Source organism: Notolabrus celidotus, chromosome 6 (genome assembly GCF_009762535.1).
Source record: "Notolabrus celidotus isolate fNotCel1 chromosome 6, fNotCel1.pri, whole genome shotgun sequence".
In the NCBI taxonomy this organism is placed as follows: Eukaryota; Metazoa; Chordata; class Actinopteri; order Labriformes; family Labridae; genus Notolabrus; species Notolabrus celidotus.
The window spans coordinates 16,963,116-16,982,165 of record NC_048277.1 but is presented as its reverse complement, the minus strand read 5'-3'; the positions used below and the strand labels follow the sequence as shown (position 1 = coordinate 16,982,165).

At 41.4% G+C, this 19,050-nt stretch overlaps 3 protein-coding genes across 6 annotated transcripts in view; 2 read left to right on the top strand and 1 right to left on the bottom strand.

Annotated features, from left to right (window-relative positions):
- The window catches only part of itpr2 (inositol 1,4,5-trisphosphate receptor, type 2), a 71,684-nt gene extending 68,103 nt beyond the window's left edge, over positions 1-3,581 (top strand). For all 4 annotated transcript variants that reach the window (XM_034685284.1, XM_034685282.1, XM_034685283.1 and 1 more), the window contains exon 57: positions 2,286-3,581. In XM_034685284.1, coding sequence (XP_034541175.1) covers positions 2,286-2,366 — 81 coding nt within the window. In that variant the 3' untranslated portion in view covers positions 2,367-3,581. The remainder of the gene's footprint in view (positions 1-2,285) is intronic.
- Positions 3,582-7,475: 3,894 nt separating this feature from the next.
- On the bottom strand, positions 7,476-16,631 carry sspn (sarcospan (Kras oncogene-associated gene)). The gene is made up of 3 exons (XM_034685448.1): positions 12,680-16,631; positions 10,272-10,358; positions 7,476-8,430 (listed from the first exon to the last, which is right to left on the bottom strand). The coding sequence occupies exons 1-3, from the start codon at positions 12,890-12,892 to the stop codon at positions 8,071-8,073; spliced, it is 660 nt and encodes a 219-aa protein (XP_034541339.1). The 5' UTR covers positions 12,893-16,631; the 3' UTR covers positions 7,476-8,070.
- Positions 13,828-18,395, top strand: bhlhe41 (basic helix-loop-helix family, member e41). The gene is made up of 5 exons (XM_034685447.1): positions 13,828-14,805; positions 14,896-14,962; positions 15,123-15,230; positions 15,322-15,433; positions 15,748-18,395. The coding sequence occupies exons 1-5, from the start codon at positions 14,744-14,746 to the stop codon at positions 16,689-16,691; spliced, it is 1,293 nt and encodes a 430-aa protein (XP_034541338.1). The 5' UTR covers positions 13,828-14,743; the 3' UTR covers positions 16,692-18,395.
- Positions 18,396-19,050: the final 655 nt, after the last annotated feature.

Genomic DNA, 19,050 nt, shown 5'->3' with positions numbered 1-19,050 from the left:
TGTCTAGAAATCTATATGGATCCATTCAGACCTGCCTTGATGTTTGTGAATGCAGCGTGACAGGTGACTATAACGTCAACAATTGACACCACTGAGAGCTGTCTGTGAGCCTCTGGCTGTTTTTATGACTCGCTCTGCTACTGCAGTGTGACTGAATACTCTCATCACCTGCCTCCCCTGCATGTGATCTCAGTCACAGGCCCGTCCTTGTTCCTCTTCTACCAGATGTTGGAAAATGGCCCAAATAAACAAAAGAACAACCTCCCTCAACCTTGATTAACTGTTAGTCTACTCTAGTACATATCCCTGCTGGCTGGGTTTTCTCACGTAACCTCTGAAAACAACAAGTTAGTGTGCAGTTGAAGACAACAAAGCTCTACCTCAGAATCTTCTAGTTGGTTCAACTGCAGGGCGTTTATCCCTCGAATGTAGCCTCTCAGCAATCTGAAGTGACTAATATGTAGTCATGGGGTTGGAAAGGCTGTCACTCCTCCTTTATGATAAACAGAGATTGAGGTGAGAATGTTTATGCCGGCTGAACCACAGCTCAGTCACGAGCCTGCACAACACACCAGCTCTGACCTCCAACTCCCTCTGACAGGGAGGAGAGAACTCCTGCTGCTTCTTCCTCCTTACAACCTCTGCTGACCTCAGCACAGGTTAAAGTTTACAGAACAAGTAACCTTCATTTATAAAAGCTACACCCAAACCTATGAAAATGTGAGGCTTATTACAGACAGCCGCTTCTGATTCATGAGAACTCCCACATACTTATACAACATCCAACACATGGTGTTCTCTGATTGTTTAAGGGGACATTTCATTTCAGTCATACTGGAGCTCTTTGCACAGAACGATGGGGATAGTTTTCTCTTTTAGAACATATCAAAAATTAATTATAAAATCAACATAACTACAATACATTTTTTACTAATGTAGGAAGTCTGGTATTACTTTTCATATACGTTGTAACACGCCTTATCTCAATTTATTTCTGAAAGCAACACGTTTAAGATTCTTCTTTCCTTATGTGTTACAATCTTACAATGTTACAATGTCATTCAGCAGACGCTTTTATCCAAAGCGACGTACATACGAGAACAAGAACAACACAAGCAAAGATCTAGACAAGAGGAAACAAGATCAGTACGGGTAACGAAGTGCTTTAAGTCCATTTGGGTAAAGGTACTGCCAAGCAGTGTAAAGGCAATGCACAAAGTAAATAAGGATTTAAAAAAAAATAAAAAATTGTGAAATAAGGAACATCTACAATGAAGCAACCAAACCATTTAAGACTTTCCGTTATCATCATCAACAATTAACATCACCAAATGTGGAAGAATTTACCAGCTTTGCGATAGGAAATGTAGAGCTCAAACAGACTGACACTCCCCTCTGAAGGTAGGAACTTTGTGGTTTTCATTAAAAGTGCCAACTAAGATTCAACTTATCTCATCTAAATCCAACATTAGGAAAGCACTTTTTGTAATTTAGCAAGTTATGGAAAGGAAAAACTTCCTTTAAGAGGCAGAAACCTCAAGCAGAACCAGACTCATGTTTCACACCCCTCTGCTGAGAACGTGTTCGGCTTGGAAAAGAGGAATAAAGGGGTGTGTAGAAACAACAACAAAGACCGCTACAAACTTTGGCTCACAGTGCAAATAACAAAGGTAAAAGTATGTGCTATTTACAGGAACAGCAAATAAATGATAAAAAACTGATCTCAATAATTATGGCAGTTAAAGTCAACAGGTGCAATATTAGCATTTATAATAATGATGATGATAACAGGGGTAGACGAGATAATGATTAAAACAGTTGCAGTCAAGTAAATGTAAAATTAACATTAGCATTAGAACAGTGATAAAAATGCAGAGACTGATATTAATAGTTGTAGCAGCTGGAGTCAGGCAGATCCACGGCAGCAGGCAGACAAACCCACAGGACAAGGCATTCCCCAGAAAGGTCAATGGTTAGTAACTTTAATGGGGCATGAAGATTAAAGTTACTGACATACAGATAGAGAAGAGAGAGGGAAAGACAGAAGCTCAGTGTTCCAGTTCCCCCTGCAGTTTAAGCCTATAGCAGCATAAATAGGAGTTGGTCCAAGCATGAGCCATCCCTAACTATAAGTCTATAAGTACAGAGGGCATCTGCTTCCTGGATCCTGACCGGTAGATAATTAATGCATCATAAAGTACACAGGTTTACATTCATTGATATGTTACATGCAAAATTAAGAACCACTCCAGGCTTATGTGTTTTCCTCTTTGTCTCCTCCACAGATGACAGAACAGAGGAAGAACAAGCAGAGGCTTGGATTTCTGGGTCCTCCTCAATCTAACCATCACATCCCGACCCACTGAGGGGCTCCAGGTTCAAACAGAACACAGAGATTGGACCTTTGACTGCAGCACTGGGTTAGAAACCAGATGAAAGATGCAGACACACAAACTTCTGCCTTAAGAACAATACATGTACTACAAGTACATTAACATTTACTGGAAGAGGCCAGCAACTATGGACACATTGTTGTTGACATGGTGCCTTTTCTTTGACACAATCACTGCCTTATGGGATAGAAACGGTGCCTCATTTGCCACTGGGAGTGCTTTACTGGCCGTTTAACCACACCCCACACAGAGGCACAGCACGGCACACATCAGCCAGTGTAGTGTTTGAGCGCCAGACAGAGGTCGAGGGTTGTTGGGGAAAGGTTAATGGTTAAGTGCTGTCAAGTCTGCGGACGTCCATGTTTCAGCCGTCTCTCCTCGGCTGTCTCAACCCTGATGTGTCAGAGAGAGAGAGAGAGAGAGCTGACTGGCCGCACAGTCAGTGATTGGCGCTGAACAGAGAAGTCTGGGGTTTCTTGCATGACTGATTGGCCTGCCGGGTGAAAGTCTGAGAGAACATCAAGTATTCGCCCCTTCACGTTTTAAATTTCTGACGGTATATCTGAGAGAACTTGCAGTTCATAACTGGAGTATTATTTTTATATTCTATTAAAGGAATCATGCTGCCTCCTTGTTAACTTTTATAAACAGTACAATCGCTAAAAGTGCACTTTTTGAATAAAAGGTTAGTAATGAAAGCCTGTAACTGGAAACAGTGGTTAGATTTGGGTATTATTTTTGTTGTGCTTCTAAATGCATTTACTGCGCCATTTCAGTTGCCTTTTTACAGATTTCTACAGAGTATATAAATAACATAAATGTGATTAAAGTGATGATTATTTGTGCAGAACTTACTTGAAATTCCTTTCAAATCTAATCTTATATTGGTACATAATGTGAAGATGGTAAGCTTACAGTTCTTTGTTACAAATCATGTCATACTGTAATGTATCCACTACCATCTTCTTCTTCTACTATCTTTTTTTATGTGTAAATCATCTCATTTGTCTCTTTTGGACTGTAATTGATTAAGTGTAAACGTGTGTTTTAAACTTGCACAAACTCATTGCAGATTATCAGTGCATGGACTGGATGCTGTCCTGCATGACACTTTGTGTTTAACTGTATAGAAAAATATGTTTTATGTGGTCAGGTGTTGTAATAAATTTGTAACAAGAGTCAATAGCATGCTTTGAGTCAGCAGTTTTGCCTGAGTCCTTGTTATTTGGGATGAATGACCCCCTCTGCACCCGACTACCCAGCAACACCCTCACTGTTTACTCACACTTAACACTTGTCCCTGGAGGGAGCCAGGACCTATGAAAAGACCCACTTCATACAAACAGGATCATATTCCAGCACATGCGGCAGGGGTAGTCATCCTATTTAAAATGGAATCTGAAAAGATCTTTTGTAAGTATTTTATCGTACTGCTTTGTGCTGTATGACTCCTCTTTGCATTAAATCTAAGCTAAATCGTTAAATGAATGCTAAATGATGCTTAAAGAGGAGAAAAGGCTCTGGAATTTCACTGTGTACTTGTGTCCCATAAAGTCCAGTGTATGGAATAGAAAGCTTTAAGTACAGAAGTATGTAGCAAAAAAACATATAAACAGTTGGGAAAAAAAGGAATAAATGGTGGGAATGGTTCGGTATAAGTGAATTCAGATGTCATTTGCTGTAAGGTACCGTCACTTCAATAACTAACGAGCTGAAGGATTGACAGTTCACTTATATAAAGAAACAGTTGTCTCAGTATCCACTTTTTTAGTGTTGAAAATAAAACCACTTCATAATCAATTCAATTGAACATACTTGAAACCTAATGGGTACTGTTCATGAAGGGAGGCTTGCGTTCTTCTGGCTCAGGGTGCACTCAAAACAAAAATTGGGAAGACCTCTCTAGAAGATGTGAAGAAGTGCACATTTAAAGTGACTGTTGCTTAGTGCCTCAGTGTTTTTCTTTTTGATGCAATGTTTATTTATAAAGGAATCAAACTCCTCTTGAATTATAAAATAAATATTAGTTATAGATTGGCCTGTCATCCACACATCTCTCCACATTGTTAACTTAGCACTCCGTACTGATGAAAATTTCAAAGCTGTGGCTGGTTCATTTTCTGTATGTTTGTGCTTGTGCAACATATTTGAGTTGATAAACGAATCACAGAAAGGCCTCTGCTGCTCTTGTATCCCGTCCTGTCATTTACCCTCCACAGAGAGGCCCATCCTTCTTGGCTTCGGTTGGCTGTTTACGCTGGCAGGCCTGCATTTTCTCCTGCTGCCTGTGACAGCCATTAAAATTAGCTCACGCAGTGCCATAATGGTGAGCAGCTGTCACTGCGCAGACAAGAAGGCTAAAGTGCAGCATTACTGGAATGTATTGGACTCCGAGAGGAGAGGGGGGATAATAGCAGGACCATCATTATCGTCTGGCAAAAGTCGTGCAGCCGTCGAGTGATACCAAACAAACATGCACTGCTTCAGTGTGCTGCACTTCCTGAACAGAACATTCTATCAGAGATGTAGTTTGATGATTTTTCACACGGAGGGAAAACAGACTTTGTCCACTTTACAAAAAGACTTAAGTTATCGGGAGGATCCTTTAGTACACACAGAAACAAGTGCACGTGACTAGTGTATATTTAGATCATGTACACAACGTTTGAGTTTATTGTATAGTATTGTATGGTATGAATTGTAATGTGTTTTACTGTCCGCTATTGTACCACCAGGTATCTCACCGCACTGTGTCATAACATACCATACCACACTTTATTGTGTCGTGTGGTGTCGTCAAGCAGCAACCTCCAGTCTAAAATTATGAGTCCTATGTGCAAGTGCTAAAAACTGCAGTTCACTGCAGAGGCTGGCTCCGGAAGTACTGGAAACCACATACACACAAATTCAAAAAAGACAATCTTTACAGCAGAAATAAACATGTTTACAGCCTGGTACAAAAGACAAGTGTAGTCTGGATAGCTAATTTCTCGATCGGCACACACTGTAGGGGGGGAGGCACAGCTGACTTGATTGACAGGCTCAAAGCCCGCCTCTTTACGTTACAATTGCTTGACAGCAGCAATGTGGCTGCCACCGATGAATGGCCTCAAAAAAGCGTCAACAAATGGGTGACGTCACGGATACTACGTCCATTATTTATACAGTCTATGGGTGTGGTGTTGCATTGTGTCGTGTCACGTTGGTTGTGTCAATTCGTGCTGCGTCATATGGTAACTAGCGTAACATGTTGCATCTCATTGCAATGTGTAGTGTGGTATCGTATTGTATTGTATTGTATTGTAGCTAACGTAAAATGTTGCATCTTATTACGTGTCATCTGGTATTGTATCCTAACAATCGTAACATTTTGCTTCTCTTGCAATGTGTTGTATTGTGTTGCGTTGCACCGTGAAGCGTTGCATCATGTCGTATTATATTGAAATGTATTGTAACTAGCGTAACTTGTTGCATTTTATTACGTGTCATGTTGTGTCACCACAACTTTTTAACTTTTTTAGACAATTTGGTTGTGACGCCCTGATCCAGTCTTTAGATTTCAATTAGAAATTTCAACTGAACTATATACTCACCTTTGTACATCACTAAATATACTGCAGTTAATAATTAATCAACAAAATTATAAGTGGTCTTATTAAAAATACTTGATGTGTTTGTTGTTGAAAGTTGCTGTGAATTGTGTCAACACAGGTATTGATCTCCCGTCTTGTGCAGACTTCTCTTAAGACTCACAGCATTATTTGTGGCGGCCAGAGTCTGATATCATTCAGTGCTTTCTGCCCTGAAAGATCAATTAACCCCACAGAAAGTTGTTGAGCGTGGAAGGTCCCTCCTCACTGTCATTCTTAAAAATAAACATGCCCCCGTGATGACTGGCATGTGACTTCCTGTGTCTGGAGGCAAGATTTGAGCCTTTGTAGTCACATGATAAACATCATAACACTGCGTGAGCACATGGAAAAACACTGCAAACCAGGCCTGCTGTCTGTCACACGATGCTGTATCAACAGTGTGTGAAATGCACCATTTAAAAGAATTAATAAATCATGCTTTTCTTTGATTCTCCAGGTCATTGGCTGGTTTTGGTTCTAACTCAACATGAGTGCTGAATGTATCCACATGGACACCTATCACTTTATCACTGCGAGCCATCACTGTTAACTTGCATCAGTTACAAGTGAAACAATCACAGAATATCCCAACCAGGCTCAGACAAAGAAGACTTTGTTCCCTGCTGATGTCACAGACTGTGTCAAAACAAGGACAGACTGCATTGATATTACTGTGAATGACAGAAACGCTTTGAATGTGTATTCTTCTGATTCACTGGCCTCATGTTTAGACTAGACTAACACTTGCGCAGCAAAAAATGATAACATTACAATATTTAGAATTGTACAACTTAACCCAGTAAGTGTAAACCTATGACACTTTTAGGCCTGACTTGATTCATGTATGAGCTGTAACTACAAACAATCTAGAAATAGATCTTTTTTTTTCTTGATTTTTAAAATAATGCAAATCAGTTATGGTATCTTTAAAACACAAGTAATTATCTTTTATGATTCCACAGTGAGATGATTTAGTTCCCTCAGTCCAGGAGCCTGTCTGAGTCCCCCTTTCCGCCCCCAGCCCCCCTCTCCCCTCCCTTTGTGGCTGCAGTAGTTTGACTCCTACAGGCGGTTTGAGTCATGCTGGCTACTGGCCTGGCCTCCACCTTCACACAAGCCACAGCCCAGTTCAGCTTGGATCACATCTTGTGAAGCTTACTTGGACAATATAGTGCTACTAATGGTGAAATACCTTAGTAAGTGTATAAAACTGGAGTATTACTGGGGCACTGAAAAAATACTTTGCATATGTTTTTGATAAGTTGTGCAATATTTACAGAGCTGCACACGTTCCCTTTGTATAGTAAGAAAGTAAGAAAGAAGTTGTTCAAGTAAATATCCCATGGTTCTTTGCATTTCAAACAGTATGAAACTAAAGCAGGCTTCTTAAAAACATCAACATGTTAAACATTAAACACAGAAATGAAAAAGGTAGACATTTTTCATTAGATTAGGATAGAAAGAATATATTCTTGTATTTTATTTCTACCACATTTTGACTAAACATAGCTTTGGTAGAGTGAAAAACTAGAGCCACTGTCATTTCAAACTTACAACCCATATTTTAAAAACACAAAAAATAAAGTTTTAAAGTTCAATGCTTTTTTTGGCCATAAATAAATCTGGCTGCAGTGTCGCGCTTTTAGTTTGCTGAGAATTGTAACATGTTCATGTTTCACAAGAGAAATTACAATATTTAGAGATGGTGAGTAATTATTTCATAACACAAATTATTTGTTTATGTTTTTAAAACAGATTAGATGTTTCTGTCCTTTTTCATACTTTCAAGTCATTCTTAGAACATCAGCACCTGGTAGTACTAAGTCACTCGTACTTTTGGATGTATAAAATTTGTGCAAAAAGCCTTCAGAGTAGAACTACAACCAAAGGTTACTATAAAGTGATATCAAAGTAAAACACAAAAGGCGCACACACACAGAAAAGGCAATTGTCCCTGTCCTTCAGAGTGTAATCACACAGTTGGCATCCTCCCCCATCCTGATCTGTCTGATAAGAGTCATCCCATCAACGCTATCATCATCACATTAAACCTTCTGCCACTGCTGGGAGGAGGGAGAGCCGATCTGCAGGCCAGCGAAGAAGACCTGGTACCGGTGCTTCCACATGATGAAGGCTCCCACGGCACAGACAAGGGCCTGGGCCAGATTCAGCACAATCTGGATCAGGTAGTAGAGCGTCAAGGTGTCAGGGAACTCCTTGCAGTCGCTCACACCCCCGAAGGTAAAGGTGCGTGCGATGGGGTCGGTGTCATCCAGTTTGCAGACACAGTCCCCTCCCTCTGGCTCACAGATGAAGCTGCTGGTTTGAGCGTAGTGGTGTCCTGCAAACGCTATGACCAGCACTGAGATGACCAAGCCGATTGTACACAGGATAAAGTACAGGAGCTGCAGAGGAAGGGTGAAAGGTCATGGACTTGGATCACATAGGAAAACTTTTGTCTTCAAACCTACGTGTTTCTGATTCTAGGAATCTGGCTCCTTCTTTAGTCTATTGTCTTATGAGTAACCAAGAGTGCCAACTGTAGCTTAGAAACAGACATTCTGGCTCAGCGCCTATAGCAAGTTAAAAAGATTACCCACGATACTACAGCACAAGTCTGGCTCAGGTCTTAGCACAGATAAGGCACAGGACACATATACATGTCTGCCCTGCAGCTACAGCCGCCCCCCACCTTTAGTGCACATCCTGTGTGAGTTTCTGAAAAAACAGAGTCTTAAAATGCAGTTATAAAATGTGACAGAAGCTTTGTGTTGTTTATGCAACTGCACAATTTCAATAACACTAAACCTTCATCTTAATCCATCACTTATATAACAGGAGAGCTCATTCCCCAGTGTATTTCACTCTCGGCTACATGCTGCTTATGGAATTACGCAAGTGAGGAGAAGGGTTTGATTTGAAAAGCATTGATGTTAATTTTGGAACAGCTGTGAAATCTGGTGTGTGGTTGGTTACAGGAAAATATGAGAGCGCCAACAGGTACTTCGCTGAACATAATGTACAGTACGTCACGAAGCGCAGATTATCTAAAACCCCAACGCACACAGGAACTGAAAAGAGTAGACACTCAAAACTTTGCTATTCACACTCCAAGAGAAGGCCTTAAACACCTGTAAATGTGTGCTTACAGACTCACTGAACCAAATCTAGCATCTTGATACAATCATTAATAAGAGAGAGTTATCAGATAGCCACCGCCTGCAAACAAATAGTAGCATTTTATTTTAGTGTCCACTTATTTTCTACTCCCTTGAAGTGTTATCAGCCTTGCGCCAAGGTTAATTGAAATAAGCAAATGAACTGTAAAGCCATACATTCTACACTGAATACAGTAAGGCCATGAGATCGTAGAGCTGTTTTAATTAATGGCTCTGATAAATTAAAGCATGTTTGTTTTTAGAGTCAGGGAAGAGATACCACAGGGTAAAGCAGAGAAGATCAGCTTTTAAAGGATACAGCAACGTCTACGCATGAGAAAGTGAGGGAAAAGTACAAAAAAACTCTCAGGGAACAACACTCAACACTGTCATAATTCAACAAGAAAGAAATATGTATGATTTTGATAACTACACTTTGTTAGACTTTTTAATATTTCCAACGTCTGCTTAGTAAACATTGCACATAAACATGTGCAACCTGTAATTTTGGTGATTCAGACAGTCTGATGGGATTTTAAATTACACAATGCAGACGTATCCGGAAAAAGGTTTTTCATCAGGCATTTCTGCAACGATTAATTTGCAAATTAGCTGAACTTCCTGAAGAAAAACACCACGTAGCAGCTTTACACAACTGATGTGCACATTTGAACCTGGATGTACACTCCGGCTAGACAAAAATACAAAGTGGATACTGATTCCAAGGACCCAATTCTTTGTAATAAACAATGATGGGGGGGGGGGGGGGGAGGATTTTAATTGCCTTGAAACTCCAACTGTGTGTACCGTAGAGCTAATTAAGCTGTACAATCCAGTCACATTAAAGGATGTGCTCATCCACTCATAGGAATCCCTGCAGAGCTCTTTTAAACAGGAATGCAATTTAATGTATTTCTCCCCATGTCATTTACCATTACAGATCCCTGAGAACAATTATATCAGTGGGTGAAGCATTGATCTCTGCTACGAACTTCTGTGTTTGGAAAATACACAAAGACATCTGTTCATGCTGTACTGATTCTACTTTTCACTTCTACACCTCCATGTCAGCGTGTGTGCAGACTCACCTTGCCAATGAACTGCATAGATGTTCTCTCATCAGGGAGGTAGGTGATGCAGTACAGAATGAAACCCACGATGGAGATGAAACACAGCTGCAATAATACAAAAATAATTCATATAGTTGGATTACATCCACCTGAAACCAGGGCATTAAAAAACAGTCTATCAACTTTATAGAGCATGCAACCCATGCACTTGTATCATGTTCCCAGTATCTTTATTTGTGATCTATAAATGTTATTGTAAAACATATTTGAAGTTCAGTTTTTGCATTTGCTTGTAGACACAGTCTAAATACAAGAATTGGGTTCTTTAAAGTATGTTGTACACAGGTTTTCAGGCCTGTTTTCTCATTTTGCATGATTGCATGATTCAGCAGTAAGCTGTCATCTGATTACATTACTCTCTCCCTCTCTCCAGCACAGACACGCTCTCACTCTATCTCTTCAGTGCAATTGGAGTCTTGTGACTAACGTGCGGCATCTTATTCAAATGTTTTTCCCAGGTTCTTAAGCACTCTCTGGAAAGTTCTCGGTGACCTCAGTGTTTTTCACTCGGCTGAATCTCGTGAGGATCTAACACGGGATGTTCTCGTCCAGGGATGTTTTTCCAAAGAAGATGAGGTCTGTGATTGGCTGCAGTTGGATACAAACAGCAACAACACGTTTTCTGTCCATCACCAAAATGTGACCTGGAAATCTTTTCAAATTATGCTGAAATATATATTATAGCTTGATTTTATACATTTCAGAGACAGTAAGCTAGTCATTATGTAATAAAAATTCAAAGAAACATTCAACACTCTCATTCACTTTAGCTGTCAACTTAACTTTCTTTGTATGTCGGATGAATTCATTGTAACTGCATCTCTTTGTCTTAAGTTGAAGCTTCAATCTACCTCACTTTTTATTCTTCATAAGGTGCTTCAAATGCTCACTGAGCCCACATTTCATTCCTTTTTTGACTTTGACATTATCAGGCATTGCCATTTCTTTTGTCTTTTACACTTCAGTTGACAGTTAACAAGTTCCACTCTTTCTCTTCAGCGCTTGTTTGAAGTGCTCACACTGCTTACACACAAGCTGTCACTTCAGATGCTTTGAGTGCTAACACGACAAGTGACATTTAAGTTAATCCAGTGGCTTTAACATATACTAATATGTCAGGATCCTTTAGTGATAGCACTCTTCACACAGTGATAACGCAACAGCACTGGAACATAACTCCTGTTACACTACCTTTAAGCTTTTATGCGGAAAAAGACAGCAAGATGTGTGATTTTACACGGCTCTGTTGCATTGTCGAAGCTAAAGAGGCATAACATGAAATCCAATGACTGTATATAAATATGGACAGCACGTCTTCATTTCCAGCCTTAGTTCAAATCTAAGCCAAAATAACCACTTTGATAAATGCTGACTGATTTTGCACTGAAGGATTATCGAAACACATTGAACATAGCAAAAAATGTCTAAGATCCTTGTTCAGTCTGGCTGGTACAGTCCACAGCATGAGTACGTACTGCAATTATGGAAAAAGTTATTTGACGTGTATTTCATTCTCTAGTTTGACCCATGTTCTATTTGAACAGGAGGTGAACTTTCAGACCAGTACTCCAACCAACCAACAGGGGGAGCTCGACAGGTTTTGTCTTCACTCAGGGTACCTGTTGTGCTGTTCATGATTCTGTACAGTATGTAGTGAATCACCAGCAGCTTCACATAAACACACACAGATGCACTTATGCCTTTGTGACTATCGCTGCTGCGACACAATTATGAAATGACTTCACTTTTCTGCATCCATAACTTTTACTCAGACGGCAAGCAACAACAGAGGCTTAATAGTCTGGCCTTGAACTAGCAGTGTAAAATTGGCTTCTAACTCTTCAGCTTCTTATGCTGCACTTAAACTACCCAACTTCCAGCTAGGCGGAAATTGTTAACAGCTTTAAAACACTTCAGCTGCTATTAGCGCACACACATCTCAGCATCTTTTATCTCCCACACTTTATCTGCTTTGAGCTGTTGTATCCTTCAACCAGCAACTTCTATACATTCTTTATCATTAATAAGGACTACATTTTAAGACTTTTAGCCAATTTTAAAATTGCACCAAACATTTCACACACATCTTATATAAGCATGCAGTTTATGTTACACTCTCTGCAGTGTTTTTGCAGAACTTTTGGAAAAGCTAAATAAAGTGTACACTCAGTTTAATATGAGAGATGGAGCTTTGTTAGAGCAAGGCTGTCTTGGCGTAGCGGGTGAGTAGGGCCAGTGTTGACATGCAGTGTGTTGACAATGAAAAACACATTGAGTATTATATCTGAGGGTCATGCAGAAGATTCAGTCTCAGGCTCCATGCAAACATGTAACCGCTCTTGTTATTGTGTAAGGGCCGAGCTTACAATGATCCCAGCCCAGTGTGGCGTCTCTCTGGCCAAGAGTGAGGGGCTGAAGGCCAACATGAGGAAGGCCACGGCTGTGACGGACACCCCCAGCAGCAGCTGGAGCACGGCGACGAGTAGAGGGAAGCGACAAAACCGACACTTTTTGCCATCCTCTGGTGCTGGGCTTTCATCTCTCCTCTTCTTGTTCTCCTTCTTATCTTTCTTCCCCATTTCTCCTCCTTTCTGACCTTTCTCTTTTCCCTCTCTGTACGCTCAACTCTTACTTTAGAAATGTTTGGGGTGGATCAGTCTGTCTGCTGTCTGCATCTCTCCCTGTCCTTTCCCCTCCCTGCCAAAGCCTTCCCCTCACCATAAGCCCTGCTCGGCTGCTATTTGGAAACAGAGACGCCTCTGAACTAATATGGAAAACATTTGGACCGGATTCCTAAAGCAGCTCCAGTGCCACATATAGAGCAGGCGGCATAGTGTGGAGGAAAGGAAGAGGAGGGAAAGGGGGCAAGCAGACACAAAGGGGGGACTCAGACTTACGACAGTGACATGATTTCATTTTTAGCTCCATAAGACAAAAAAGGGTAAGTACAGAGGTGAATAAGCAGGTATGAGTTAATGGAAAGCCAGCATAGAGGAGGTCACACTTCATTTGAGAGCCGGAGTGATTGGATCATTCTTTGTCAACACTGTTACACAAGAGAGCCATATGCTGCCAGCTAGAGACAGTCACATGACTAACAGGAAGAAGTAATGTGATCATAAGGCATGTGAGGGCATTACAGGGGCTCAGATTTTAGCGTTTCTGAGTGCTTTAATGTTCAGAAGAGAGGAGCAGGTGTCACTGACAATCACATTAAAGTCTTGGAGTCATGTATAAACTTCTCTCATTTGTAACAATCTATTTTTATGTAAAGTTCTGCCCTCTTTTATCTCTAGTAAATCAAACTATCCCATAACAAACTGAAATACCTTGAATTACCTGATCCTTCTTTCAAAGTAAAGATCACACTAAGACTCAAAGCCAACACCTTGTCTGGCAAATATTCAGCCAATCGTTGTCAGTATTTTATTATCAAAACAGAGGCTGAGATGAAGGTGGGAGAGCGGCAGCACCCATGCTGAGGTTAATAAAGAAATGCGGCGCACGTGTCTGAGCACACAGCTGGGCCGATGCCATGGTTACTGACAACGCAGCTCAGAGAGGCTGGAGATGTGTGACTAGGTAACCCTGCCCTGCTCAGGGCAACAACACTGAGTTCTAGAGGCGCACGATCACACGCTGCGTGCACGCGCGCACACCTTGAGTGTTTCAAAGGGATCCCGTGTTTATGCAGTGTTTACCAAATGAACCTAAAGTGGTTTCATTTTAGATTTGAGTGGATCTGAGCCCGTGATGGGGGAATCAAAACGTGTTCATATATGTATTTAAGCGAAAAGCTAAATAACGTTATAGAAAAGAAAATCATAAATGTATAAAAAGTTAAATTAAAGTATACAGGGGTTTTTATTCCCTACTAGTCTTTGACTGTTGTGATTTATTCTATGTTTAAAGTCATATTAGTTATATTATTATATACCACCGCCTTTCCGGACGGTTACAAAGAAAGGCTCGAGTTGCAAAGTTAATGAGCTAAAATATAAAAAGTATGCTGGATAATGTGTATCAGTCTCTCTCTCCTCACGCCTGTGCTTTTTTCAGCCCGCCACATTTTGCCCATGAATCACGTTTCAGCAACCAGGTCGTAAATGTTTGGACTACATCACTACAGGAACAGCGACGCTATAGCTGCTATTACACACAGAAGGTCTAATTACCGGACTTTGTGCTGGTGCAGGCTACACGTGAGTCGGAAGCTGTTCCCTACCGGAGGCGCGCGTGCGCTCTAACCACAACACCGACGGCTTTGCGAAGTGGCAGCTCAGGGAACTCCAGACATCAGTGTGAAGCTCAGCTCCACCGGAGGACACGCACTGTGCATCATCTCCCTCAGCCGTCCGTCCGTCTGTGGGTCGCGGAATAACAAACATTCCCCAAAGAGGCCGAGGAAAGGATAAGCACAGACAGAAGTGATGGATGAAAGAATACCGCATTTACAGGACAGACAGTTCATGGAGCACGCGGATTTCTTGGGGTGAGTGTTGCTTTTTTGTAAACTCTATCAAACTATCCGCAGTAAAGCTACTCGCATGTTAACATTCGGTCACTTTTCTCCTCTCTTCAGGGTGGATTATCCCTCTCTGTACATGTGCAAATCCAAAAGAGGAATAAAACGAGAGGATGGTGGCAAGGTGCGTGTGCTGTCTATTTCTTACACTATCATGATTATTATTTTTTTTTTTCATCAAACAGCAGTTTGTGTTCAAGAGACTAAAAATTATAAATCCATGAGTTATAGTAACTTTTTTTTTACCCACATTCCAATAAAGACCCTTGTGTTTGTGTCAGCAGGACGCGTACAAGTTACCTCACCGGTTGATAGAGAAGAAGAGGAGAGACAGGATCAATGAATGTATCGGACAGCTGAAGGACTTGTTACCCGAACATCTGAAGCTTTCGGTACGATCATGACCCAACAAAAATTTACCTGCTCAGGAAACTTGGTTCTGTATGACATAGATCTTATAAACTTCTGTGTTTTCCCCGATAGACGCTCGGGCATTTGGAGAAAGCAGTTGTCCTGGAGTTAACACTGAAACATCTGAACGCACTGACTGCTGTCACCGAGCAGCAGCACCAGAAGATAATCGCTCTGCAGAATGGTAAGTTGAACGGTCGTGTGCGTAATTGAACAGTTAAATTAGAAGCCGCACTTTTTTGGTCTTTTTATTTGAGATTATGTTCGAATTTTCATTTGCTTGGATAACATAAAACTAAACTGCCCGCTCTTTGGAGCAAGTCTGTGTTTATGATGGCAGAAAAAGACCATGAATAGACCAACAAGGCACGGACTATAATGCGCATTTTTCCAATACTACCAAACATTTGGAGGAATGTTGTTACATTAGACTGGTTTATTGTTTGTGACACTTTACAGGATAATAATCTGTTCATCTTTGCACATTGTGTTTCGCAGGGGACCGGTCGATGAAATCTTCCATTCATGCAGATCTGGACGCGTTCCACTCCGGGTTCCAGGCCTGTGCCAAAGAGGTCCTGCAGTACCTCAGTCAATTTGAAAACTGGACGACAAGAGAGCAGAGGTGCGCGCAACTCATCGGCCACCTTCACAAGGTGCTGGCGCAGTTCCAACCTGGCGCGTCACCGCTCCAGCACCAGCTCCCCGCTGGGGACTCTCAGGACGGACAGAAATCAGACAGCCAAGCGAACTGCGTCCCGGTTATCCAGAGGACCCAGGGAGGGGAACTTAACGAGAATGACACAGACACGGACAGTGGATACGGAGGGGAGGCAGAAAAGAGTGAGGCTAAAGACAAAGAATGTGAGCGCAACAAGGCACAGCAGGGACACAAAGCGGTGAAGATCAAGCAGGAATTTGGAGACGATCGCGCTGCCAAGAAACCAAAGATGAACTGGCCTGGGAATGGGATAGCCGGTACGGACCCCACCAGACCTGACCTGGCGTTTATGAACTCACTGATGGGAATAAGCGGTGTGGGACAGCAGACACCTATTTGCATGCCTTTCTACTTCATAAACCCCTCGGCTGCGGCATCGTATATGCCTTTTTTCGACAAAAGCAACATTGAGAAGTACATGTACCCTGCGGCTGCTGCTCTCGCCTCCCCTTTCCCTTGGCTTTACCCAGCACACGCGTCAGCAGCGGCGGCCGCGGCTGCTGCTGCTGCTTTCCCCGGTCTGTCTGCGCACTTTGGAGCCTCCCCTCAATCCAAGGACTCCCACTCTCCAGACAGTGACGAGTCACGCGACGCTGAGACAGGCTCACCTGAGGAGCGCGAGGAAAGTCCCGCGAGTGAAGACGGGGAAGATGACGTAGACACGTATCAGGAGAGCAACAGCAGCCCACGTGATCAGCTTTCTGCTTCTTCGACGAGCTAATTTGTCTGTGGTACTTTTCTGTTCGTTCAGCCGAGGAGTTCATGTGTTTTATTTTTTTAAATTAGGCTTAACGAGGTCAATGAGGAGTTTCTCATGTACAAAATCTTGGCGAAGGGGACAGTTGTGACTGCGTGTGCCTTTTGCACTTACGCTAGTTTATTCAAGCTTAATGATTATCGACAGTGATTGACATCAACACACAGCTGTGTCGTGCCGGGAAAAGTTTTTTATCCTCTTTGATAAAAATATTTTGAAATGGCAACATTGGTGCCAAAAACTTTGAGAACTATAACAGTTTCCCAATCAGCAAACCTCTTTGGATGTATGTCGTTGCAACTGACCTCAGCCAATGTTGTTAAAAGCCTGGCTAACTCTGTAAATATACAGACTGATTCATGAACATGTAAATGTGCACTAACTGGGCCTTTAAAAGAAGTGCAACGCCCACAGTACCTCATCCCTATAGGGAGGCACATTACTGTCCCTCCTGAGAAGAAATGAATTGTATCCCCCGCCAAAACACACACACACACACACACACACACACACACACACACACACACACACACACACACACACACACACACACACACACACACTTTTACCATAACGCATTTATGACTAAGAAAGTATGAAAGAGGTACTTTCCTGTTGCCTGATTTAATCTGGTTCCCTTTACTCGTTCAGTCATGTTTGGAAGTGGAAAACAATCATTGAAGTTATCTGGAATAATAGAAAGTAGAAACCCTGCATTGAAAAGGGGCTGCTTGACCAGCACAGTGTGTCCCCTGAATGCAGCATTCAGCACAGAGGTGAAGTGACCTGAGACTCCTGTACCTCCAGGAAAAAAAGCATTGTAGGATAGCACCTTACAGATCTTTGATATTGAATGTACCTGTATTTTCCCAGCTATTAAAGTTTGTATGTAGGATGATCTTTACTCTTTGAGACGTAAAGTGCACTTTTTTCTGCTTCCCCCCCCCCAACTATCACTTTGTCCTTTAAATAAGTCATTCACTGTAGTTCTCTTTGAACCTTTTTTGTTGTGTTCAGTTGTCTTGGAATAAGAATATGATTTCATTTCAACAGAGAAAGCAGAGATACCACATGCTTTGTGAGTAAAGCGGTACTCGAGTAAATGTCCATATTAACAAAACACTGCATATTCCAGATCTTTCAAAGAAAAATGTTGCAAATCCTTATCAGATTTGACAACCTCGCCGAACTGTCCCTCATTCTGTTATGTAAAACCTCACTTTGAACTTTGACAATGGTGGGAAAGAAGCTGTGGTCATGTGACCATCAGACTATTAATATTGCCGTTTTAGGACCTCTAACTTTTTATCTCAGCCTGTTTTCTGAGAGACTAATTCCTGCAAGTGTCGTGTTGTTCAGCTTTTACATGTGACTGACTAAACAGATGGTTTTCATTGTATTTTGCATACATGACATTGCTTTTGTAGATTTCTTCTGCTGGTTTTTGCCTCAAATTCGTTTTCAACTGTGCTATGAAGTGGCATGTGCGTCTGTATATAGGTTTTTTGTGAATATACCATAAAGAATACATGTCTATGTCAATGCTGTAGAAGTCTAAGGATTTTTTTAAAGTTTTAACTGAGCAACTGTTGCACATTTCGTTAATGCTTTACACTATGCTGTTCTAAATTATTGCTGATGAGTTGTAAAATAAATATCAAAACTAAACATTGCACGCTTCTTCTTCAACTCAATCTGTTCAGTGTCTCTTGTAGGAAAAAGCAGGAGAGCTTAAGCGAGGGTAAAACTCTTACAACATACAGTATGACCTGCATTAGTAATGTTTAGGTAATGGGAAACGCACACAGTGACACACTAAGTTATGTATGCACAGCACAAAAAGATCAGAGTGTAGTAATGCTACTTTGGATAAAAGGAACTGGAAGTCCAGTAGATGAAACATATTTTTACAAAGAGTGTGATCAGCTGACGTGTCACAGCGGAGGAATGTACAGTAAGCCCAGGCTTTCAACAAATATCATGTGATAAAAAGATGATGAAGTGAGATTACTCTGTCAGTACAGGCGGATGAAAAACAAGGGGCCCCTTTCCAACTTGTCAAAAGCTTTAAGCGGTGTCAAATCCAGCATTTGTTGTTGCCACTAACTGGTTCTCTTCAATATTCTTCCTTAGTCTTTATGAATAATCTCAGAAGTGGATGACATTGTGCTCATTTAGAACCAGCTCTGGTTTTTCAAGACTTTGGAAAGAAAATGAAACCTGACACAGAAAATCATTATAGTTTATTCCTAAACTCAGTTTAGTTCTGCAAGTGTCTTCATCCAGTAGTTAAGGTAGCATAAAAAATGTGAGCAGATGCTTG